At 41.0% G+C, this 26,292-nt stretch overlaps 1 protein-coding gene and 1 non-coding gene across 6 annotated transcripts in view; both read right to left on the minus strand.

Annotated features, from left to right (window-relative positions):
• Positions 1–2,776: 2,776 nt before the first annotated feature.
• The window catches only part of Fgl1 (fibrinogen like 1), a 35,444-nt gene continuing 11,928 nt past the window's right edge, over positions 2,777–26,292 (minus strand). For all 5 annotated transcript variants that reach the window (XM_037211694.1, XM_037211696.1, XM_028872383.2 and 2 more), the window contains 5 exons: positions 14,418–14,577; positions 13,948–14,045; positions 8,566–8,654; positions 8,205–8,392; positions 2,777–3,030 (listed from right to left, as the gene is read on the minus strand). In XM_037211694.1, coding sequence (XP_037067589.1) covers positions 2,871–3,030; positions 8,205–8,392; positions 8,566–8,654; positions 13,948–14,045; positions 14,418–14,577 — 695 coding nt within the window. In that variant the 3' untranslated portion in view covers positions 2,777–2,870. The remainder of the gene's footprint in view (positions 3,031–8,204; positions 8,393–8,565; positions 8,655–13,947; positions 14,046–14,417; positions 14,578–26,292) is intronic.
• Positions 14,286–14,392, minus strand: LOC114695182. The gene has a single exon (XR_003734820.1). It is a non-coding gene; the product is annotated as a U6 spliceosomal RNA (small nuclear RNA).

Here is a 26,292-nt window from a genome sequence, read left to right on the forward strand (position 1 = left end):
TATTTAAGGATATGAAAAATCTGTTGTTTTCTTATATCGCCTAAATTTGTTTAGGTAGCCTTTTCTCCTGTACTAGACATTAACAGCCCAAGTAACTATGATTTCACTATACTCTTATTTTTCAGAACTTCATTCCTAGACCAGTAACATCTATGGCTTCTGGAAGCTTGTCAGAAGGTCCAGAATTTTTGAGACAGTATCTCCCTTATGTGTTCCAGGCTAGCACTCACTATCTCACTGTGTGTCCCAAGCTGACCTCAAAGCCATAATCCAACTGCCTCTACCTCCTGAATGCTGGAATTATAGGCATGTACAACCATGGGCTGGAAAACCCAAATTTTAAACCCTGCCCTGAATTAGAATTTATGTCTGCAAGAGCCCCAGTGATTTGGATGACACTGAAGGTTAAGAAATGCCACTTTGGGAAGAACTGTTTAGAGGATGAGATGCCATGATGTTAACATCTCCCAAAAGCTCCTGGCATTTTTCTTTAATGCCTACTTCACTATCATCACCACCAGCTCTTACTGAAGAATGCTGACCTTGAGCATTGATTATGCTGTTTCCCTTGTATAGCTCTATAAGCAACCCTACATTCTGTTTTATAGATGGGATAACCAAGGCTTGGAGACATCAGCAGCCTACCCAAGGTCATGATGCTGTAGAGCGGAAGCTGTAAACCTGCTATAACATATGCAATTAAGGGTCAGTAAACTATATTACCTCTTTAACCTTCATTTTTTTTCTTTGCATACCCTTGTTTTATGTGTGTTTTGCATTAGGTTTCCCTCAGCCTGCAATGATTTCCCCAAATGTATCTAGTTTAGGCTTCAGCTCAAAAGTTCTAAGAAATCTCTCTGATTGCCACCCTACCTCCACCAGGTCAGGACCCTGCTTTATATCATACAGCCATGAAGGCTTACATTTCTACTTCCTACTTACCAGCTTTTGAAAACAGTTACTTCCTTTTTTAACTTTTAGATCTGTGACCAACTCTAGGAATATTTACACTACTAAGTTTTAAAACTTTTCTAAGTACAACGTTAGTATTCTATGTTTACCCATCGGTTGGCACAATTCACACTAAGTTCAGCACGTATCTCTTTTGCATGTATACATGTATACAAGCAAATGTATACAAATATCCACATTCTACAACTTGGAAACTGCAAGAGTTTCGAACTCTACCTTCAGGTTCATTAGATCATAGCACTTCTAATAAAGATCAGCAGCAAGCCAGTCACCCACTTCCAAAAAGTCATCCTCATTTCATCTAAGAACTTACTATGGGTCTTGTTGCCGAACACTCACCCTCTCAAGCACTTCTTTCTTGCAGTTGACGTTTTCTATCATTTCTCCTATAACTAGCCTTTCTCCTTAGTGAGAGGCCAGAATGAAGGCAGAGGAACTGAGGGATGGCTGCCTTTACCATGTTTCTCTTGCCTTTTCATGTCAGGTTGTATGCTACAGTTCTGACTGGCAGTCAGGATGCTGGGAACCAAGAGGGGGCACGGTATTAAGGATTGTTGCAAGTGTGTCTGCATGTTAGGTATCTGACAGATGTGACGAGTCTGGGAGCTGAGGACGTCACTGGTCTCTGGCTATGTCTAAAATGAACAGGGCACAGTGCAGAGTGAAGCCAGGCATTCTTGGCAGTTCCAGTAGGCTGAAGATGCCAAATTATTCAGAGGCAATAAGATTACGGAACTGGTTCTCTTGGCACCAACAGGAGGCGGCCATCTTGCTTACCTGCCTATGATGGCCTCAGTGGCAAAAATGCTTACAGTATGTGATTGGTGTATGCCTTTCCCTCCTAATTTAGCTGTCTGAGCTCAAGCTGCATCTTCTGGGCCTGGCACAGAGTTAGCACACAAGCAGTTTTTGGAAGATCTTTCTTTTATCTGCACTTAAAAACACTAATTCAGATTCATTCCAAAAGAGCCACAGGATGGTGTCAAATAATTTCACTTAACACCAAACCATTGGATCTGAGTTTTTTGCTTCTTTGCCAGTCTTATAACTTCAAGCATTAACCAGAACTCAGAAAGTCTTAGCTCAGTTAAACAGCAATAATAATGTTTCCCCAGGGCTGACGTATAAAGGAAGATGAAACCTCTGGTTGCTTCTCCACCATTGACCAACATCAAGTGTAAAATGAGGCCTGTGAAGGAAGATGTAAAGTATGGAAATATCCTGAAAACACGATCAGTGTTTATATCATTTAAGAACCTGGATTGTGCTTAACAGTTCTGTAGTTCTGTAGTCAGAGACTTGAATCCAAAGCCCAACTTGTAATACTTATCTATACAGTAGATTTGGCCAAAATATCCTTCGTTAGCTGTGCTTTGTCTCATGCTCTATCAATTGCACCATACATGATCTATTTATTGATTTGTTTATTATGGTTTTTTATGAAACAGGGTTTCTCTGAGTAGCTCTGACTGTCCTGGAACTCACTCTGTAGACCAGGCTGGCCTCAAACTCAGATATCCACCTGTGTCTGCCTCCCAAGTACTGGGTTTGAAGGCGTGCACTACCACACACAGCCATACATGATTTATTATTACAAATTTAGGCTTGTGTTATTACTTAATCATGTTAATTAGTCTATGCTGTTTCCTATACAGTTTGAACTTTCATCATACCCCTATACACAGAGAAACTCAGCAAACATTAACATAATCTACATTTATTTGGTGGATAGTCTGTACCTACTGAACTTAAAGTACATTAACTAATAAAGGCGGTATAAAGAATGAGAAGCAGTCATACACAATTGCCATCACCATGCGTATATTTATTCAGGATTGTATTTTTCATCTCTTTCGAAACAAGATGAATTGCAGAAAGAAGAGCCTATATGGGAACAACTAAATGATATTTGGAATAAAGTCATTTGGCCTAATTTTCATAACCACCGACTTCAAGGAATACCACCACCCATGCCAGGTGTACCAGACAACCCCATTGTCCGTTTCTGCTGTGTAGGGGCCCTGATAGTACACACCATTCAGGTTTGCAGAGTGACACCTAGTGGGAGAAGAAAAGAAAACAGAATCATCAGAAGGGAAGTACACATCAGAAACTTAAGCTCACTAAGAAATGATCAAAACGCTTAGATGATGACTCCTGCCGTTTCCCAGAAAAAAATATCGTTTTCCAAACCTGAGACCTTTATACACACAAGTGTTATTGTTTAAACAGGTGAGTTTTGGTCCCACGGTAAATGTGAGGATCCATCCCAGACCACTTGGAGTGTGTTGAAAAATAGCCGTTGCAGTTCTTAGTAGCCTTTTGTGGTGGTCTGAATGTAATTGGCCCCCATAAGCTATAAGGAGTGGCACTATTAGGAGGTGTGGCTTTGTTGGAGTAGGTGTGGCCTTGTTGGAGGAAGTGTGTCACTGGGGGCCGGCTTGGAGGTCTCCTTTGCTCAAGCTTTTGCTCAGTGTGAAGGTGAGACTACTTCCTGCTGCCTTCTGATCAAGACGTAGCCAGCACCATGTCTGCCTGCACCTGCACGCTGCCCTGCTTCCCGCCACAATGATAATGGACTGAACCTCTGAAACTGGAAGCCACCACCTCAATTAAATGCTTTCCTTTATAAGAGTCGCCATGGTCATGGTGTCTCTTCACAGCAACAGAAACCCTAACTAAAACACCTTTAAACAGCAAAGAAAAAGAAACAAGGAAAAACTGCTTTGTAGCCTTCATCTATATCCTCCTGGTTGAACAGTGTTAACATCATGCTTGGCCAAGATGGCGAGAGTAGCAAAGCAGGATGTAGGACAATTGGCTCTATTGCAGCGTCCTGGGCAGCTTGCGCTTCCAAGCTCACCAATCTACAGTCAAGATGTGGCTTTCGTGACTCAAATTCCCTTCTTTCCCTTCTTTGATTGTTAGCGTATCAAATATTTGAACCTTCAAGAGAAGCAAACAGAACCTAAACTTCCTTTTGAAGTACTTCCTAGCTATCAGCAAACAATCTTTTGTTTGAGTTGCCAGGTTAATTTTTTACATATACTGCACCAATCTAGACAGGTCTGTGAGGTTATTGTAAAATGGAGACATTTCCTTCTTCCTCCTTTGGTGTCTGCACACTCGTCTGTCCTTGGCATACATAAACTTCGTGTAACAGTTTGCGGTCATTTTCCTGTTATGAGATTAATCACCATAGATTATTTATTGATGTAACTTATGAAAAGATATCAGACTGTAGGCTATGCGAAGAATACTCAGAAGTAGTTCTGGGGGGGAAAAACCCATTGAATCAGAAAAGCAGATAATTCATTCATACATGCAAAGTAGCAGGCTTAGATCACTGAGCTTTCAGTGATTTGCTTTCCTTGACCATCCTGGCACTCCTCCTAATTTAAAAATTTGGGACTAATTGAAACCATGCATGCTAAATCTGTAGGGATTCAGTATCCACTGTGTTTTTAAAGTACCAGGAGAAGTCACACTTAAAAAGAAAAACCTCAAGAATATCCAGAATAAATATTTGGGCATGTCTTTAAAGAGAGAAACTATCATTTTTGGTCTGATTTGGAGCCTGTTGAGAAATGGGCGATACTACTCAGTGTTCTGAGACAAGTGTTCCAGTATCCTTCAGTTTCTAGCCCTGGACTTGACACTAGTTATTAAAGATTGGTGCTCCCAGGTAAAGAAGCACTTGGGGGGACAGATGGGGTGTGGGGGGGGGTAGGGGGAGGGACACGACTTACCTAAAGTATGAGACCAGAAAGGCAAGGGAGGCAGCACTGAGTGTTTAGTTATTTTTTTTTTCTCTTGACTGTGACCAAATACCACACAAAAACAACTTAAGGGAGGAAAGACTGATGCTGGCTCATGAATCAGGGGGTTAGAGTCTTTCCTGGGGGCGGGGGACATAGGGTGTAAGCATCAGTGGCAGGAACACATGGCGGCTGTTTTTCAGACGACTCAGTAGGAAGTGGAGGACTCCTAGCTGGGCAGGGTTGAACTACAAATACATAAGCCCATAGGGGGCGTTGCAATTCCAGCCTCAGTCATGAGAAACACTGAGAAGTGCCTACAATTCCCGTACATTAGAATGTGACACTGGAAAATGAAGAGTTAAGACCAGGTTTCTGGAACAATTTACTCCCTCTTTTTCTTTGGTAGTTCCTGCTACTGAATTGCCTTTTTTGTTCTCCTCAACCCCTATTTCTAAAGTCAACTATATCATTTATTTGCCTTCCTTAATAGGTATACAACTGCCATTCAGGAGTAGAGCAATCTAACCACCTGGATGTTGTACACACTTTAGGTCTCAGTAATATTAACACACTTTAGATCTCGGTAATATTAACAATTATTTCTTTAAGTCTGTTCAAAATCAGACATCAATGAATGTTCGCAGATGACACCGTTAATTATAGGTAAGTCTTAAATGATGCTTACTTAGAAGAGGAACTAAAGAGGAAGAGGAGGAGAAGGGAATGATTTTTTTTTAAGAAAAAGAAAGCTAAGAGGGAAAAGGTTTTCACCATGTTTCACTTTAGCACAGTAGGAGAAATGATTTAATGATTTCCCTTCTCTGTCCCTTCACACTGTTGTGTGACTCCATTTCCTCAATAAATGGCCAACTGTTAAGTAGACTCAAAATTTGGAAAAGTAAAACCCAGCGGGAAGCCTACTATTTTTACAACTGCATATGCTTATTTTAATTGATGGAAATACCTTAAATTCATTGTACCTGCACTGAAATCTCCCACTCTAAGTCAGCCAGGTATGGCTGCTTCCACCTACAATTCCAGCACTTGGAAGGCTAAGGCAGGAGAGTTGCCATGGGTTTGAGGACAGACTGCAGACTGCACTGCATGGTAAGACCATGTCTCAAATACACAAACTAAAAAATAATAGTTAATTAAAAGCCAACACATCACAACAAGCGATGCTATAATGAAGACTCTCATAGTTTTAAGGAATTTTAGCATGTATAGAATAGATCCATTCATAGCACATAGATTCCAATTTTATCATGTATAGAATAGATCCATTCATAGCACAGAGAGTCTAATTTTAGCATGTATAGAACAGATCCACTCATAGCACAGAGAGTATAAAATGCTTTCATCACACTAATAAAAAAATATAAAGATTATGGGATTTACATGGCTAGTCCAGTTATATGAAAAAACACGACACTCCAAAATTGCCAAAAGATTTCTTCATGGAAAGTTTAATTGCCCAGACGTTTTGAAGTGACTCCTGTTTTCCAATGAAAACAGAAGATTCCAAAGCTGATGCTTTATCTAACAAGTCCCACACCTGCTCTGCAGACGTAGCAGGCCAACTGGGTCATTTTTAAGGAAAACTTCGTGAAGCTTCCATCCCTGCCTTAACTGGATGATCCAACAAAAAACGCAGCTTGGAAAACAGCTATACAGGAAGCAGGGACGTTTGGTCCAGAGGCAGGAGAACTCTAAAATGACACAATGCATTCCTTCTCACTCAAGGCCTGAAGAATTTGTTGACATGGGACTGCAGCTCCTCTCTAGCTACTGAGAGGAAACCTGGCAAGAGAGCAGATTTCAGCTAGGCGCAGTGAGGGCTACATGTCGGGTCTGCAGTTCCAGCGTTTGGGAGGTAGAGTCAGTGGTATCAGGGGTTCAAAGTCATTCTCTGCTGTACAGTGAGTTTGAGGCCAACCTGGCTACATGAGCTTCTGTCTCAAAAAAAAAAAAAAAAAAAAAAAAAAAAAAAAAAAAAAAAAAAAAAAAAAAAAAAAGTGTGTATGTGGAAGAAAAAAAATAAAAAAAAAAAAAAAAAAAAAAAAAACGGGTGGTGGTGGTGGTGGCACATGACTTTAATCCCAGTACTCAGGAGGCAGAGGCAGACGGGTCTCTGTGAGTTCGAGGCCAGCATGGTCTGTAGAGTGAGTTCCAGGACAGGCTAAAAAGCTACACAGAGAAACCCTGTCTCAAAAAAACAAGTAAATAAATGAATAAAAGAATAAATAAAAATTTAAAAGGAAGCATATCTCAGGCTTATAAAATGAAGAACTTTGTATCATCAGAAATGAAATGAAGCTAGGGTGTACCTCAGAGGTAGAGTATTTGTTTATCATGCACAAGGCCCAGGATTTGATCCTCAGAACCCAGTCTCCCAGCCCCTCCACACTCAAAAGAACGAGCTTGATGATGATGTTGAAGTATTCAAACAGCGGTTGGGGTAGGATTAAGTGTCAAGAATATTGTAGCAATTTTTCCTACATTAGGAAGGACTGCATTAAATGAACTAATAAGAGGCACAATGAATGAAGAGTAGTACTAAAATTATAGCAGCAACAGAGTTCTCTTGTAAAAAATGTGATGGTGAAGAGCTAGTTGGTAAATAGAGTGCCGCAGATTCCTTCCTCCCTTCCTCCTCTCTTCTTTCTTTTTAAAATTAAAAAAAAAACTTTATTATAAAAAAAAGCAAATTAAAAACATCACCTTGGGTCTAAGATCAGTTCATGATGCTATTTATTTATTTATTTATTTATTTATTTATTTATTTAATTTTAAGACAAGGTCCTGCTGGCTGAGACGTCATATAACCCATCATGGCCTCACCTTCCCAAGTGCCAGGATTACGGACGTAAGCCATCACACCTGGCTGACAAATCCGTATATGTGTGCATGCTCTCCACTTCTTTATGCCAATTTGTGGCCTCCTGGTTATAACTTAACAGTAATGCATTTTGCAAAAAAATCCTTGTATAAGTAGAAATTTGATTTGTTTCCATGACATATTACTGGAGAATCTTTGTTTATGGGGTGTGTGTGTGTGTGTGTGTGTGTGTGTGTGTGTGTGTGTGTGTGTATGTGTGTGTGTGTCTGTCTGTGTCTGTGTGTGTCTGTATGTATGTTTTCAATACATGATCTTGTTAAGTGTCCCGGGCTAGCCTTGAAGTTGCTATGTAGACTAGACAGGCCTTGAACTTGTGGTGATCTCCTGTCCCTGCCTCCAAGTGCTGTGGGATTATGGGAATGTGGCATCACGCCCAGCTTCTGTTGCGTAGTGCTCAGGCTTTACTAATGGACACCATGAACAAGTCCTTAAAAGCACCTCATGGCTGAAGAATCCTAGTGAGGATGACTCACTATCACACATAGGGTCACCATTACCTCACTTGTCATAATTAGTGCCCGCCAGTGAGATATCATTATCACCTTCCCAACCGTGTGTGTCAAGCAGCAAACCTGTTAAACCACCAGCCTGACTGCTCCTCCTCCGCACAGTTCCCTTCGTAGTTGTCGTGATCTCTGTCCCACGTGCTGAACTTCATTCTTTTGTGACTAGCCCACCATTGCACTTCGGGGTGAAAAGTCCCTGAAAGGGAGTCCCCAGCTGTTCCAGAATATTCTCCAACGTTCAACTCATAAGAGGACTGAGAAGGAAAAAAAGAAGCATTTTTCACCATCAGTGGGAAACATTTGAAAAATATGTTAAGTAAACAGCGCAGCTATATTATATATATTTTTTTATTTCTACAGACTTCAGGGCTTCATTGCATAGTTTCAGTGTTAACTTAAGACATTGTCTATATAAATCTTTTAGTACCTTTTTATCGCCAACTTTAAAATGTTTGTATTGTGCAAAGCGACTATTTTTCTCAAAATCTGTCAGGTCAATTTTTAAAGTATAGTCTCCTAAAAGAAAAAAACAACAGAAACAATAAGAAATTGTTATCGTTTTTTCTTTTTTAAATGCATGATATAATAATGACTTTAGGTTTAAAAATAAATTGCAGTTTTGGTTTGTTTTTACCATTTCCTCTGCCAAGAAAGAAAGAATAAACCATGACTCCAGTGTAATACAATGTGAGCATTTTATTGTTTATTTTACTTGAAAATGACAGCAAAATAGTAAAGTGGAAAAATTCTACTGTCTAAAGAATAAAAACAAATCCAAAAATAATGTATGATTCACTTCATAAAGAGCAAAATATGTTATTATTTAGTTAATAGATTAAGAATCTAGGGCCCCTGGTGGAGCACTGGGAGTCTAATTAGTGAGAAGGAGGAGGGTTTATATGAGCGAGAATTGTTGGGGCCAGGGTTGGATAAAGCACAGGGACAAATAACCAAATGAATGGAAGCGCAGGATCTATGAACCAAAGACTGAGGGGCCCCCAACTGGATTAGGCCCTCTGAATGGGTGAGACAGTCGTTTGGCTTAATCTGTTTGGGAGGCAGCTGTGCGGTGGTGCCGGGTCCTGGGCTCCTTGCATGGGTTGGCTGTTTGAATCCTGGGACTTATGCAGGGACACTTGGCTCGGTCTGGGAGGGGGGGACTGGACCTGCCTGGACTGAGTCTGTCGGGTCGGTCCCAGTCCTCGGTCCCAGTCCTCGGGGGAGACCTTGATCTGGGGGAGGTGAGAACAGGGGGTGGGCTGGGGGGAGGGGAAGGGGGGCGAGAGGGGGAGAGCAGGGGAATCTGTGGCTGTTGTGTGGAGCTGGATGGTGTTGTAAAATGAAAAAAAAAAAAAAAAAAAAAGAATCTAGCCAGGCAGTGATGACGCACACCTTTAATACCAGCACTCAGGAGGCAGAGGCAGTGAGTTCAAGCCCAGCCTAGTGTACAGAATGAGTTACAGGACAGCCAAGGCTACACAGAGAAACTCTCTCTCAAAAAAAACTCAAGGGCAGGGTGGAGGTGATGAAAATGGGAGTTTTAAGAATTATGTGTATTCCTTTTTTCTTAATTTCAATAAGAATCTAGTTTTTGTTTGTTTGTTTTTGTTTTTCAAGACAGGGTTTCTTTGTATAACAGTCCTGGCTGTCCTGGAACTCACTTTGTAGACCAGGCTGGCCTCGAACTCACAGAGATCCACCTACCTCTGCCTCCAAAGTGCTGGGATTAAAGGCGTGGGCCAACGCCACCCAGCAAGAATCTACATTTTAAGAATTAATCACTATTAACAACACTCTATAACCCCTAGTAGCCCGGCTGTGTTTCATAATATAGTTACCACCCCCTGCTTATGTATGAGACTGGTTGATTTTCCTGGCAGAATAAGTTATCAGCTAGCAAACTGTCTAAGAACCATTTGAAGAAGAAACAAGAATCTTGGTTGTTTTATGAAAACCCTCCTTTGCTAGCATCAAAGCCTGGGGAACAGATGTCACTGGAAGAGAGTATTGAGGAGCACCTAGAGAATTCTGCCTTACGATTGCTCCATGGCATAGAAGGTGACTATCACTGTAAACACACTCTCATCAGTGACTCTGCATCAAGAAGGTTTTCTAGAGTTCCTAGCCAATATTTAATATTTAAATATTTAAAACAAAATTAATTTATTTGGCATATTGTTTTATTTGTGTATGCTAAAAATGATACATGTTGAAAACCTCTAAATATCAAAAAAGATACTATGATGACTGTAAAAATTCTATGTGATAAAAAACATTATGTGGAACAAATTAGTGAAATAGTTGCTACATAAAGTCACCCCCTTTCCCCTTTCCCATTGTCCTTGTTTGTGAACAACAGGCCGGTCTTCCTCCTGAAACAGAACTGTGGTCAAATGTTAGAAATTAGATGGGTACAGTGGCACACACTTCTGTTCCTATCACTAGGGAGGCAGAGGCAGGGGGATTATGACAAGTTCAAGGCCAACCTGATCTATATAGCAATTTCTGGGCTAACCTAGATACATAGTGAGACCCTGTCTCAAAATGAAAATTAGAAATAAAACTACTAGGTAACATATATTTTACCTTCCTATTTTGTTCAATTAATTGCCACAATAACTTCACAGGAAGATAGAATTTAGAGTTTCAGATTTCTTGCCGTTTCAAGTGCAAATAAACAGAACCCTTCAGTCCAGTCTACAGATGGCATTCCATTTCCTATCTCCATTAAATGATGTGCATTTGGACATACCTTGGACATACCTTGTGGACACCCATATTGTACATCCTACCTATGTCTACACTTATTGCAAAAAGCTGTTCCTTACCTGTTGTGCAATATTTGTTTAACTAGGCAAAGATGTGTTACATTTGTTTATGCTGCATTTGTTTAATGATGTGAAGATGTGATGCTTTTTTACCTTGCCTGCCTACAGCATCTGATCAGTCTAATAAAGAGCTGGATGGCTAATAGCTGAAGAGAAGAAGGATAGGTGAGGCTGGCCAGAAGAGAGAATAAGTAGGAGAAGGAATCTAGGCTTGGGAGGAGAGAAAGAAGAGAATAAGGGAGAAAGAGAGGAAGATGTCTGGGTCCAGCCAGCCAGGCAGCAGAGAGACAGCCAGACATGGAAGATGCAGGAAAAGCAGGACATACAAGATGAAAGAAAAGTAAAAAGCCCCAAGGCAAAATGTAGATAAAGAGAAACAGGTTAAATTTAGTTATAAGAGCTACTGGGGCAAGCATAAGGCCAAGCATTCACAACTGTGTCATGATTTGGGAGCTGGCTGGTGGCCCAAAGAAAGCCTGCAACACTTACCCTTCCCTCTGGCTCAGCCACAGAAGGGCAGAAAAAGAAGAGCATTGAATGGGTGTTAGGACCAAAGTTCAAAGCTGTTTGGAGGAGAATTCTGGATTCTCATTCAGAATTCTGGAACAAGTGTGGAGAGGAGTTTTCTTTAGATGGAGCGCTCTAAAAGCATTAACTTAGCTCATATGGGTCAAGCCTGTGACCTGGGTGGGCACAGTAGGATCAGATATGTTAGGCAACCCCAAAAGTGCATGTGTTAGTGGAGAGACAATATTACACTTTTTTTTTTTTTTTTGGTTTTTCGAGACAGGGTTTCTCTGTGTAGCTTTGTGCCCTTCCTGGATCTTGATCTGTAAACTTGGAATTAGAGATCATTCTAGATTAATTTTATCTTAGACAGTTCCCCTCACAAAAAAAAAAAACTTAATAGGAATAAAGCTATTTTCAGAGGCAATTTGAGTAGCCTTAACTGCTGTCATAAAGAATATAAGGATAGAGGCAATTCCTTTTGTTTGAGCTATGATATGTTACAAGGCGTGAAATTGATAGATACATTTCTCTATACTACCCAAGAGTAACCCGCTTGAACACCAAATAAGAAAATGAAAGGGATGGGTATGTCGATCCATGGTAGAACTCATGCATACCATGTGCAAAGGCCTGATTTCAACACCCAGCACTAAGCAAAAAAAAAGATGAAGGGGATTCCGATTTGTTGAAAATGTCCACTTAAGCACAACTATATGCATAAAAATAACTTGAGAAATAAGTTTGAATTTTCTGTGCTTAGAATGACACAATGGGATTTTCTTTTTCTTTTTTTGTTTTGTTTTGTTGTTCGAGACAGGGTTTCTCTGTGTAGCTTTGCTCCTTTCCTGGAACTCACTTGGTAACCCAGGCTGGCCTCGAACTCACAGAGATCCGCCTGGCTCTGCCTCCCAAGTGCTGGGATTAAAGGCGTGCGCCACCACCGCCCGGCGGGATTTTCATAGCTTAAACAATGACCCAGAAGAACACTAATACGCAAAAGAAACAGAAAGAGGCGGGATAAAACGTTACATATCTGTCAAAAATACTCTTAAAACCAGGATAATTTATATGTTAAGGGAAAGGAGACCTTATGTAGATTTAGAGAACACTGATCACTGGGGGAAACTCTGACATCCCAGGGTTATGCAACCTCTCTGGCTACCAGGATTATGTCTCAAAGACCCTTGTAGTTAATACTCTACTGACTATTTTGAATACAGACTGACCAGTAGCTGCCTGAGCTTGGCTGGAACAAATAGGCCCTGGCATTGCTAGTGTGATTTAACATGTTTTCTTATGCAGTTTAACTGGGATGTATGAGACATTGAGGACCAGACCCAAAGGGGGATGCCTACAGTCTCAAGCTGTACATAAGCTAAGGAGGGTGATAGATGGGAGCCAGAGGCTATGAAAAATAAAATATTGAAAAATCGTTATCAAACATAAAATTTTAGACAAACATTGAATTCTAGTTACAGACAGACAAGTGAACATGTATGGGGAGAATTGTATAGAGGGTCATAATTTACTTTAAATTATCTATTTTGTGTTTTCAAGGTTTATTTTTTTGTGTGTGTATATGTGTGTGTCTGTGTGAGTCATGCCACATGTGTGGGTGAGCCAGAAGAGAGCTCTGGATTCCCCAGAGTTGGGGTTACAGGCAGCTGTGAGCTACTTGATGTGGGTGCTGGGAGGAGCAATATGAACTCTTGAACTCTGAGTCATTCCTCTAGTCCCAAACTACTACTGTTTTGAAGTGGCTTATCACATGGTATTATTATGGTAATAAATTATAGATAAATATAATTATATGTATATATAATTGTCATACAAGTCTTGAAAAATTATTTTGACAACACATTTCCTTTCAAGGAATAGAAAACATATATGAGAAAATATGTATTCCCTACCAACCTACTGTCTTTTCCTCTCATGCCTGATTTTACAAATCTCATGTTTTAAGTAGCATTTTACAAATGAGGTTATGGGTCAGCAAGTATCATTACATCTGATAAATCATGATGTATACTGAATTCGTTCTATGAGCCTGTGATTTAGTGGAAAACACTACATGGGCTTTGTTGGTTTTGTAGTACTGGAGATGGAGCCTAAGACCTCCTGCCTCCTGCCTCCCGCCTCCTGCCTCCTGCCTCCCTCCTCCTGCCTCCTCCTGCCTCCTGCCTCCCTCCTCCTGCCTCCTCCTGCCATCTCCTGCCTCCTCCTGCCTCCTGCCTCCTGCCTCCTGCCTCCTCCTGCCTCCTCCTGCCATCTCCTGCCTCCTCCTGCCTCCTGCCTCCTGCCTCCTCCTGCCTCCTCCTGCCATCTCCTGCCTCCTCCTGCCTCCTGCCTCCTGCCTCCTGCCTCCTCCTGCCTCCTCCTGCCTCCTGCCTCCTCCTGCCTCCTCCTGCCTCCTGCCTCCTCCTGCCTCCTGCCTCCTGCCTCCTGCCTCCTGCCTGCAAGTGTAAACTTACCTTGCATAGTCAGTAGGTTAAGGTTTTTGTTACCCAGCCAATATTCACCATTGTTCTGGACAAAGTTTCCAAAGCCATTCTCATAGTCATTCCAACCCCTAAAAAAGTTAAGACTGAAAGTTAGTTTTAGCAAAATACAGATAGATACCTGCAGCACCTATGACACTCATCCCATTCTCTCATCTCCAACGTTCTCTTGATTAGCTCACTCACTCTCGTTTTCCTACTTAAAAATGAGAAAGGAAATCACCACATTGCTAAACTGGAGGTGTAAGAAGGCTCGACTCATAAATCTCATACCTGATGTTCTAAATAATTACTTCTTTTTTTTTTAATTTAAAAATATGGAACGCTTCACGAATTTGCGTGTCATCCTTGTGCAGGGTCCATGCTAATCTTCTCTGTATCGTTCCAATTTTAGTCTATGTGCTGCCGAAGCGAGCACAATAATTACTTTTAAAAGCAGTTACCTGCTGAAGTTCTCGCTGCCGTCAGACCGTCTCTGAATTACAGTCCACCCTCCTCCATCGGACATATCACAATAAACAGAGAATCCTGCCTGGCTCTGGAGAGGCTTGATTTTGTAAAATCCACTCTGCTTAAACCCATCGTTGTAAATCTCTGAGCAATCTGTTTACAAAACAGGGCAATAAAGCACTTGTTATATGTCTTTGTTCCTGAAATTCAGTATCGGTGGAGACAGATAAAACAAATGGAATACATAATTAGTTCATAAAATGCCATCTTGTGTATCTTCCAGTGGATATTCAGAAAATCTTGTTTTCTTTTCTGCAATTTAGTTATCATTGACTTCTTGTTAAGATTGGGGGTGGAGATGCTTGACATATGGAGCATTTAGTATTTTTGTAGAAAGTAGGTTAAAAACAAATCATTAGTGTTTGGTTTATTGCTTTGTACTCAAGTGGGACTTGTCGCTTATTGGGCAGCATAGTGGAACTTAGCTGCACAATGAATTGAACAATGAAAGTATAAATGCAACAGCATATAAATATTACAATATAAATCATATTGACTTAAATTCTTACTGAACATTTGGGACTGAACCCCAAACAGTAATCTTGTTCAGTTTTTATAATCTTTCAGTTTCACTACATTTTTTTAAACACTCCACTGAAATTTCTAAAGGTCCACATATCCTTGGATGTTTTTGCAAGCTTTTATGCTTTCTTTCATCCTTGTATTTTTCTAGGCCATGGTATTTCTCTGGATTTTGAAGTTAAATAGCTACCAGTTTGTTACAAAAAGTAATATTGTTTCTTAAGCCTCTTGAGGTGGGACAAGCTAATACCCACCAGGTCTCTTTCTAGGATGATTTGAGCAGACTTGGAGAGTATGGTCAAGTATTAGGTAGATACCCAGGCAGCTTGCAGATGATTGGAGCAGGGGCCACACTACAGAAAAGCAGTCTCAAGGATTGCTAAGTACAGAACTTCTGAAAATAATATGTAAAAATCTCTTTTACATCTGACTTTTATCATTTCATTAATTTCCTCTTTAAAAATTGTCTTATGATTGAATTATGTAAATTTTACAGTGTTTTTAAGTTCTTCAGTTCATTGTTTTGATACCAAACTGTCAACAAATGAAACACATATCATATTAATTAAGTTGAGTGGGCAGTGGGAATCTGAAGAGAAAATAAATAGACTTTACAAGGCTGGCTTCCATTGGGCACTACTGTTGGTCTTTTTAGTGACTTGGGCTTTGTTCATGCATTTATTTTCAAGATTCAAAAACACAAGTGTTCTTTATGCATGCTGGGTTATAAAACGGATCCTGTTAGGTGACTAAAGAAGAAGAAAATGTCCACATACAGTAACTCGATACTTAAGAGCTTATCTTGCGGTCAAGAATATTTATTGTAGGAGACTTTCATTAAAGTCAGCACAATTTCCCTCCATTAGGAAAGAGCTTCTTGTTTATAGTTGCTCTCCTATCAAAGAGCTGAACAGCAAAGATGCACAAGGTTCTAACTCTTTTCCAGCAAAGTATGGAAATGATTAACTCTAACTTGCTTTAGAAAAACTTCATGAATACGGGGATTTATGCCAACACTTTCTGTTTGTTTTTATTTCATGCCATCTTTCAGTTTTTGTTTTATAAATTTCTTTCTCTCCAGAAGAAAGTGCCAAACACAACTAAGCATCCCCAGGAGAGCTTTTAATGGAAGAAAACCAAACAAACAAACAAACAACCCACCCCCAGAAAAGAAAAAAAAAAGCAGATAAAAAAGTCAATAAATACACATTTAAAAAGCAAACAGCTTATAAAGAGCAATTTAGGAGCTTGTCATGGGAAAGTCATGGCTTAAACTGTGATAGCAGAAATAGCAGAAAGTTTGATCAAAGTAGAGATTAAAATATAAAGTAGTGGGGCTAGAGAGATGGCTCAACAGTTAAGAGCATTTAGTGCTCTTGCAGTTCATTCCCCAGTTCATTCCCAGCACCCATATGATGACTCACAAACATCTGTAACTTCAGCCCCAGGAGATCAGATGCCGGGCAGTGGTGGTGCACGTCTTTAATCCCAGCACTTAGGAGGCAGAGCCAAGCGGATCTCTGTGAGTTTGAGGCCAGCCTGGTCTACAGAGAGAGATTCAGGACAGGCTCCAAAGTGACACAGAGAAACCCTGTCTCAAAAAACCAAAAAAGAAAAAAGAAAGAAAGAAAAGAAAAAAAGAAAAAACAAAAAAAAAAGAAAAAGAATTTTAAAAGTATCAACTAAATATTTTGTTTGAAGCATGTCAACCCACTCAATCCACTGGCCCACAGGCAGAAGAGGACAGGTTGGAGAAGATGCAAACCAGTAAGACTTTTAAAATATTTTACCTAGTTTTTAAAATCATATGTACATCTGTGGCGGGTGTGTGTGTGTGTGTGTGTGTGTGTGTGTGTGTGTGTATGTGTGTGTATGCATGAGTGAATAAGTATAGGCCAGAAGAGGATATTGGATCCCCTGTAGCTGGAGTTATAGGCAGTTGTGAGTGCTGGGCACCAAACTCGGGTCCTTTTCAAGAACAGTATGTTCCCTTAAGCACTGAGCCATGTTCCAGCCCTTTGTAGGACTTTTTTAAGGTAAAGATGTTTGAAGGCTCACATGCTACTAGTGTCAAACACTGCATTACACTCGGTGACATGAGTAGTTTGTACAGAACGCAAGGCACTTAAGGAAGACTGTGTGTTTAAGCTTCATAAAGTAACATCCCAGCTAGAGCATTTTTTTTTTCATGCCTCAGACTAGCGGCTGAAGCTCAAGACTGAAAAGGACTCCCTTTCCCCCAGAAATCATGTTGCTGTTTTGGTTTGGTTTTTGAGAGAGTATGACTATCTATTGCAGGCGGTCCTGTTTTTCGCTAGACTGTTTGTTTATCCTTAACCTCCTAACCTGCCTTAGTTTTCTTAGTGCTGGGTTTATAGACATGCACCATCGTTCCTGGAGTATCTCACAGTCTTAATTGTTTTTAACGGCTAGCAACAGAGGTCACCTACCAGTCTACAGAGCATTCTGGGACATGCCAGAACTAGCCTCACCACAGTCATCCTCACTGCAAGGTGACAGAAGAAGAAAAGGAAGAAGGAGAAAAGATACTGGCTCATTGGGGATTGCAACGTTCTTGTAACATAGACTGAGTGGGCCCTTTCCTCTAAAGCAAAGGGCAGAGTAGTATCCATGGGTATTCTTTCCTTTTTTCTTTCTTTCTGTGTTTTTTTTTTGTTTGCTTGTTTGTTTTTGTTTTTGTTTTTGTTTTCAAGACAGGGTTTCTCTGTTTAACAGTCCTGGCTGTCCTGGAACTCAATTTGTAGACCAGGCTGACCTTGAACTCACAGAGAACTGCTTGCCTCTGCCTCCCTAGTGTGGGGACTAAAGGAGTGCACCACCACTGCCCGGCATAACATTATTTCTTTAGACCAAATGTTATGTTTAAAATCTTAACTCATTCAATCCTTAAAAGAAATAAAAAAGGTTTGTCATTCCCATTTTATGTGGAGGAACATGAGACAGAGAGTGGTTAAGTAATTTGTCCAGGGCCCAAGGATAGCAAAAGGACCGTTAGAGTTTCTGCCAGGTGTCTAAGAATACACCTTAACCACTCACTACCCAAACTTCCTCGAGAAACTGCCCCAAAAACCAGAGGCTTCTATAGACGTCAATGTAGAGCGGCAGGTGTCATCAGTCAAACAAATGTGTTGCAATTGTTACCAATGAATGTGCATTTGATACAATAACTTTTAATTCACAGGTCATTATCCCCCATGTGCTTAAAAAAGATAGTTTAATTATATGCTATACACATATGTGATTTATTCATTATTTGCAAAAATTACTAGGTTGTATGTAATTAGATGTTTGCTAGCATGTGATGAATTATAATTCAGGGAAATTACTAATTTAGTAACAGTATAGTGACTTAAAAATAAGAACAAAGACATCTAATTTATGCAAATCGTATGCATGAAAAGACTTTTTTAAATTTAAGGACACCAAAAATATAATCTTTGATGAGAGCACAATATCAATTGTTTTATATGATATTACATTGAATATGTTTGTTATATTTACATTTTAAAATTAATTTTAAGGATTTATTTAATGTGTGTATGGGTATGCATGTGTACTATGTGTGTGCCTGGTGCCTATGGAGGTCATCCCATTCCTTAGAATTGAAACTATGAACAAACAGACATGAGCCACCATGTGGGTGCTGAGAATTGAACCCAAATTCTCTGTCGAAGAGAGCACTCATAACTACTGAGCCATCTCTCCAGCCCCATATTACATTTTTATTAAAATTTGTATTGTATATTTATTGTGAGTCAGCCCTTGCAACTATGTTAAAAAACAAAGTATAATCAAACTATATCTATATTTCAAATTTTATTCTTTTTTTTTCTTTCTTTTCTTTTCTTTACTTTTTTTTTTTTTTTTTTTTTTTTTGGTTTTTCAAAACAGGATTTCTCTGCGTAGCTTTGAGCCTTTTCCTGGAACTCACTTGGTAGTCCAGGCTGGCCTCGAACTCACAGAGATCCGCCTGGCTCTGCCTCCCGAGTGCTGGGATAAAAGGCGTGCGCCACCACCGCCCGGCCAAATTTTATTCTTTTACTTCATGTCTGGACCATATATGAAGAATATTAAATGCAGATATACTGACTGCTAGATTTGCTTTAGTTGTCATATCCAGAAACAGTCAATTTGAATATCCACTATTCATCTTATCATCACAACACACACCCATACAACCTATCACACATAACTTATCTATCTTACTCCTATTTGCACAGTCGATCCTGCTCTGACCTTGGCATTTTCATTTTCACTTTCTAGTAACTGGTTTCTTGCTTTATTCCTTAGTACCTGTTGTTTCCCAGGATCTGCTCCCCAGCACTCCCATTTTTAGCACCTACACCCCAGTCTTCTCTTGACTGGCTACACAAAACCTGTGCCAAGTCTCTGACCTCTGCCTGCCGCCATTATCTGACCCTTGTGTGTGGGTTGAAGAGCAGCTTGCATAGTATTTGCATGGACATTCAAATCTCTTATTATATTTCACATATACATTCATGTGGTAAATTTTGATCATATGCACCTAAATTTCTTCTCCCCTCCACCTGTCTTCTACTAGATAACACCCCCCCCCTTCTACATGCCTATCTTTTTACTTCTAGATTATGCATCTGAGAGAAGATACACAGTCTGTCTTTCTGAATCTGACTTATTTTCCTGAACTGGATGATCTTCAGATCCATCAATTCTTCTGTGACTGACATGACTTTGTTCTTATTTATGGATGAAAAAAATCCATTCTCTGTGTGTATATGTACACACACACACACACACACACACACACACACACACACACACATACTATTAATCTGTTGATGGGAACCTAGACTAATTCCATAACTTGGGTGTTATGGTTAGGGTTATGGTACACACAGATGCAGGTATCCCTACTAGTATATCTGTGTTGATTCCTTCTGCTATGTACCTAGAAGTAGTAGAGCTCAATCCCGACCAAAATCTTGAGCTGAGTTTAGAACTTAGGATAACAGTTCTTCATTTACATCAATCAACTGCTTGCCCTTGAGATCAGGGAGCTAAAACTCTTCCATTGTAGCACCTAGTCAAAAGCCAAATTGGAGCTGAAGAGATGGCTCAGCGGTTAAGAGCACTGGCTGCTCTTCTAAAGGTCCTGAATTCAATTCCTAGCAACCACATGGTGGCTCACAACCATCTGTAATGACATCTGGTGCCCTCTTCTGGCCGGCAGGCAAACATTCAGGCAGAACACTGTATACATGATAAATAAATCTTTAAAAAAAAAAAAAAAAAAAAAAAAAAAAGCCAAATCGACCAAGAATGATTACCACCTCCTGTTACACATTGCCTAAATCTGTGGTCAACTGGTGGCCAGTCAATGACAGACAGTCATTAGACATTAACCTAATTCTAGAAGAGGAAGCTAAATTTGGATCCATAGACTTTCAGGCCAGAGAGGAAGTAACAATGATGTTTCCATTTTCTCTTCTAAATTTTAAAAATCTGAAAATCATCCCAAGACAGCAGAACATGGTGATATAACTGACTCCAAAGCCGTGTCTACGGGGATCTCTGATGTCAATGAAACTTTGCAGTGGGACAGCAGAGGCTGCGATAGTGACAATGAGAAGTGTGGTAAAGCGACTCACGTAGCATCTCACTTTTTTGATAACATCCTTCCCTGAGCCTTTGGGACTGTCCAAAAGCGTTTTCCTCCACCCGTCCTCAATGTCATCTCTATCCTACCTTTGCTCCCTGAGCTGACTCCTGTTGTTCAGTGGCTTTGTGGATGTGGTACATAAGGGATCAGAAAGATTTAGCAGAACTGCTGCATGATCCAACCATCTTACTCATGGGAACACATAAAGGAAATGAAATAACTCTGTGGAAAAGATATATGCACTCCCATGTTCGTTGTGTTATTATTCACAACAGCCAAGAAATAGAATCAACCTTAGTCTACCAGTGCATGAGTAGATGAAGAGAACTTAGTATAGGTAGAAATTGAATAATATCTAGCTTCTTTTTAATAATTCATTTATTTTTATTTTATGTGTATTGGTGTTTTGCCTGCATATATGTCTATGTGAAGGTGTCAGATCCCCTGGAACTGGAGTTACAGACAGCTGTGAGCTGCCATGTGGGTACTGGGAATTGATTCTGGGTCCTCTTAACCACTGAGCCATCTCTCCAGCCCAATATTTAGCTTTTAAATTAGGGAAAGAAATCCTGCTATTTCATCAAGGTAAATGATTCTGGAGGACATTACATCAAATGAAATAAATCAAGCACAGAAAGACAAATTCTGAATGATCTCACTGGGTTTATTTTGGGGTGTGTGTGTGTACGAGGGACCTGTCATGGTTTGAAAAGGACCCCCATAGTCCCATAGGGAGTGGCACTATTGGAAGTGTGGCCTTGTTGGAGGAAGTGTGTCATGGGGAGTGGGCTTTGAGGTGTTAGGTGCTCAAGTCAGGCCCAGTGTCTCACTCTCTTCCTTCTGTCTGTCTATCCAGATGTAGAACTCTCAGTTGCCTGTCCAGCACGATGTCTGCCTGCGTGCTGCCTTGCTTCCATGATGGCAATGGACTGAACCTCTGACCTGTAAGCCAGCCCCAACTAAATGTTTTCCTTTATAAGAGTTGCTGTGGTCATGGTGTCTTTTTCATAGCAACAGAAACTCTAAGACAGGACTTCTAAAAGTTGACATAGAAGTAAAGAAAACAGTGATTACCAAAAACTGAGGTGAGGGTGCTGTGGGATGTTAATGTATGTCCTGTGGGAGCCCTTCTTGGGTTCCTTGTGGCGTTACCCAGCAGGTCCATATAGAGGATGATTAGGACCATGGGCCTGAGTGCAGGTGTGTGAGATGGTCTGCACTTGGCTGTGCTGGGGGATGGTCTGTATGTCAAGTTGTTCTGATTGATCAATAAATAAAACCTGATCGGCTGTGGCTAGGCAGGAAGGATAGGCGGGACTAACAGAGAGGAGAAATAAAAGGACAGGAAGACAAAAGGACTGGCTGCAGCCACTGCCATGACCAGCAGCATGTGAAGACGCCGATAAGCCACCAGCCACGTGGCGAGGTATAGATTTGTAGAAATGCGTTACTTTAAGATATAAGAATAGTTAACAAGAAGCCTGCCACGGCCATACAGTTTGTAAGCAATATAAGTCTCTGTGTTTACTTGGTTGGGTCTGAGCGGCTGTGGGACTGGCGGGTGACAGAGATTTGTCCTGACTGTGGGCAAGGCAGGAAAACTCAAGCTACATGAGGGGCTGTGGAGATACTGGTTAAAGAATACAAACTTTGAGACTGACAGGATGAATAAGTGGAAAACATGCAAAAATTAAACAAACAAACAAACAAAAACCTCCTGTCAGAACCAGACTTTGTCCATTTTCTGATGCTAAATGCTTCTGCTTTGCATGTTCAAGCGAGCACACTAAGTTTATGTCAATTTCTCAATAGCATCCATTCCTCCTGAACCTCTGAGGTTTTCGCGAGCCTCTTTCCTCTGCTCTTAACTCCTTGGTTCTACTCTTCCCCCTGAGCTGACTCCTACTATTCGTTCTTTAGACAACATTAGCTTGGCAGGAGACAGAAATAGGTGGGACTACCAGGCAGAGAGAATAAATAGGAGGAGAAATCTTGGGAAGAAGAGGGAGGAGCGAGAAATGGAGAAGGAGGGGGGGAAGCTGGGGCCAGTCACCCAGCCAGCCAGCCAGTCAGAGTAAGAAAGATAGAAAAACATATAGAATAAAGAAAGGTAACAAGCCCAGAGGCAAAATGTAGTTAAAGAGAAACAGGATAATTTAAGTTAGAAAAGCTGGCTAGAAACAAGCCAAGCTAGGGCTGGGAATTAATAAGTAAGAATAAATCTCTATGTGTTTATTTGGGAGCTGGGTGGCAAGCCCCCAAAGAGAAAAAAAACCAAAAACTACAGCTCTTGGACCTACTAACCATAGCAAAAGTTTCAGGATAAATACCTGACCACATTACAGTCAAGCCCTGAAACTTCAACCAATGAAAAGGGTACCATGAAGAATACACTATTAACCCAAAAGACAGAACATTTACTTGGTGACTCCAAACAATCTTGTCCCATCTCAGTCTATGGAAGGAAATATGGTAAGAAGTCTGACCTGGTTCTGTCCTTAAACAGTATCATCCACATCCATCAGACAATTCATAAATTATTTACTGGCCTGCAGTGATGCTTCATTCATTAGCCTGGAGTAGAATGTAGGCAATGTTTGTAGACAATTCCCCATAGGGCACTTGCATTTCTACACATTTTTTCCAATAGAGGTTATATTCTAGATTATGTTTAAAAGCACACTTGGACAGTCTTGAAAGATATCGAGATAACATCTCCTTCTGGACAGACAGTTGCTCTGTTTGCTGTACACTAAAATGAAGATAACAGCTACTTTGAAGATTAGACACCCTTTAACCCACTATAAATTACTAGAGTTTCTTAATCTCAGGGTGTCCAGCTGTGATGCAGCCCCATTAACTCAAGACCCCATTAACTGCTCACACGGGGTCTTGGTATTTGAGAACAAGAGACATTAATGTGAATATGAAACGAATACTTCTGACCCTTGAGCTGTAGCCCTCTGCTAGATCCATGCAGGCAAGCTGATTAGCTTGCAAATAGAGTAAATCAAGCCCCTTCAATTTTGGGGTAAGTATTAGCACTGTAGAAGGGCACCAGCTACTTTGAATGAGTGGCTATGGCAGGGAATCACTGTCTTCCAAGGACATACACAGAGTCTGATTCCCTGTAGATGTTGCCTTCATTTACTGTCTTAACCAACATTCTCTGTAGTTTTCTCCTTAGAATGTAATTTCTGTGCCTTTTCCCTTGGGACTTCTTCAAACTATCTATCCCTTTGTGTTTAACCTGAGATAGCCTCCGTTCTGCTTCATGTTCTGGAGCCCCAGGTATCCTTATGTTATACCTATCCTTACTACTGTAAGCCAATGGCTCTGACCTTCTCTGACCTCTAAAGGGGAGCATAGGACATATTGGGGGGCGGGGTAGAAGGGAGTTTCTAAATACCAAGATGCTTTTGCAATGGCTATTTTTATGTCAACTTGACACTGACACAAAGCAAAGGTCATTTGGGAAGAAGAAACCTCAATTGAGAAAAATGTCCCCACCAGATTGGCCAAAGGGCAATGCCTCTGGTGCACTTTCCTGATTGGTGATTGATGTGGGAGGGCCCAGCTTATTGTGGACAGTGCTACCTCCAGGCAGGTGGTCCTGAATGGTATTTTTTTTTTAAAGCCATGGGGAGTGATCTAGTAAGCAGCACTCCTCCATAGCTTCTGTCTCAGCTCCTGCCTCCCGGTTCCTGCCCTGCCTGAGTTCCTGCCCTGACTTCTTCCAGGGATGAACTGTGATGAGGAACTGTAGACTGCAATAACGCTGTCCTCCCCAAATTGCTTTCACCACAGCAACAGAAACCTCAACTAAGTCAGTTGAGCAGAAGAAGGTGAGGCGTTCAGGGCAAGCGGTTTGAGCATAGAGAGATTAGAACCCGGGTGAAGATTTCCGGCGAACGTGGGCATTTTACCGAAGCGTCAATTCTATAGTTCGCACAACTCTAAATCCCACATGTGGTTCAAATGTGAAATGTCTCCATAGGCCCTTTTGCACTTGGTCCCCAGATAGTGACGCTGTTTGGGTAGACAGTGGAACTTTTAGGGGGTAGAGCCATGCTGGAGAAAATGGGTCGCTAGGGATGGGGTTGACGTCTACAGCCCCACCTCATTTCTCTTCACTTCCTGCTTTCTGACTACAGCCGTAGTGTGACCAGGCGTCCCCTGCTCCTGCAGCCATGCTTTCCCTGCCTTGATGGAATGGATCCCCTCAAACCTTAAACCAAAATAAATCTCTTCTTCTTTAAATCGGTTCTCATCAGGTGCTTTCTCAGTGATGGGAAAGTAGTACACCGCCTAGTAAGGCATTTACAGGCACAAAATGGGGAGTTTTTATTCCCTTAGGATTGGCATGTCTTTGACATCTGCTTTTGGTTACAGTAAATTTCTGAGTTTATACTTGCTCATCTATTCCCCATTTTTTTTTCATCTGCAAACAGGAGGACCAACTATGTTTCAAAGCTCTGATAGTCCATGGGAAGATAAAATGCACTGGCTGGGCCCGGAGAGATGGCTCAACAGTTAAGAGCACTGGCTGCTCTTCGAGAGGACTGGGTTTCAATTCCCAGCATCCACAGGGCAGCTCACAATTGTCTGTAACTCCAGTTCCCAGGGACCGACTCCCTCTTCTGGCTTCCATGGACACCAAGCATGTTTATAGCACACAGGCGAAACATCCATCGTATCAGATAGTAAGATATAGTTTCAAATGCACTGGATATCCTTGCAAACCTTACACAGGGACCAGCTAATCAAGGCAGAGAAACATTCAACAGAGGAGTTAGAATTCATCATAGATGTGCAGCATAGAGACAGCTGTGAACAAAGAGTTCTAGACAGCATTCTCTTTGTTTCTAACCATCACTGTTCACTCTTACAGAAGCCATTCACACGTACAGGAAGCCAAAAGGCATTTTTCTGTCGGGAACGGTGATGTGTGCCGTGGTATTTATACTGTGCTCACAGTTCAACATCATTTCATTTCTAGGATATAAATGTTGGCCTATTCAAAAGGAAAAATGCCAGACTATTAAATATACATATTTGAAAACTACTCCTTAAAAATGAGGATTTTTCTTTTCCTATCCTTTTATTCTTTCTTTCTTTTTTGGTTTTGTTTTTTTGTTTTTCGAGACAGGGTTTTTCTGTGTAGCTTTGCGCCTTTCCTGGAACTTGTTAGCCCAGGCTGGCCTCGAACTCACAGAGATCCGCCTGGCTCTGCCTGCCGAGTGCTGGGATTAAAGGCGTGCGCCGCCGCCGCCGCCGCCGCCGCCGCCGCCGCCGCCGCCGCCGCCGCCGCCACCACCACCACCACCCAGCCCTATCCTTTTATTCTATTCATTTATTTTTCACTGTGGGCTTCAGAAGGGAGCCCCAGGCATGGGAGCACACACCTGTGACCCAAGCTACTCAGGAAGCTGAGGCAGAAGGATTGCCCCCACTCTGAATTTCAAGACTAGACAACAGCTCAAAATAAACAGAAGGGAATACTGCATACACATAAGGAGGAAAGACACTCATAAAAACAAAGTTTAAACATATTCTCAATTATAATCTGCCATTTTTAGGTGAATATTGAACAATCTGTCATCCTGATTTCTTATTGAGATACAGGA

This window comes from Peromyscus leucopus, chromosome 17 (genome assembly GCF_004664715.2).
Source record: "Peromyscus leucopus breed LL Stock chromosome 17, UCI_PerLeu_2.1, whole genome shotgun sequence".
Taxonomy (NCBI): Eukaryota; Metazoa; Chordata; class Mammalia; order Rodentia; family Cricetidae; genus Peromyscus; species Peromyscus leucopus.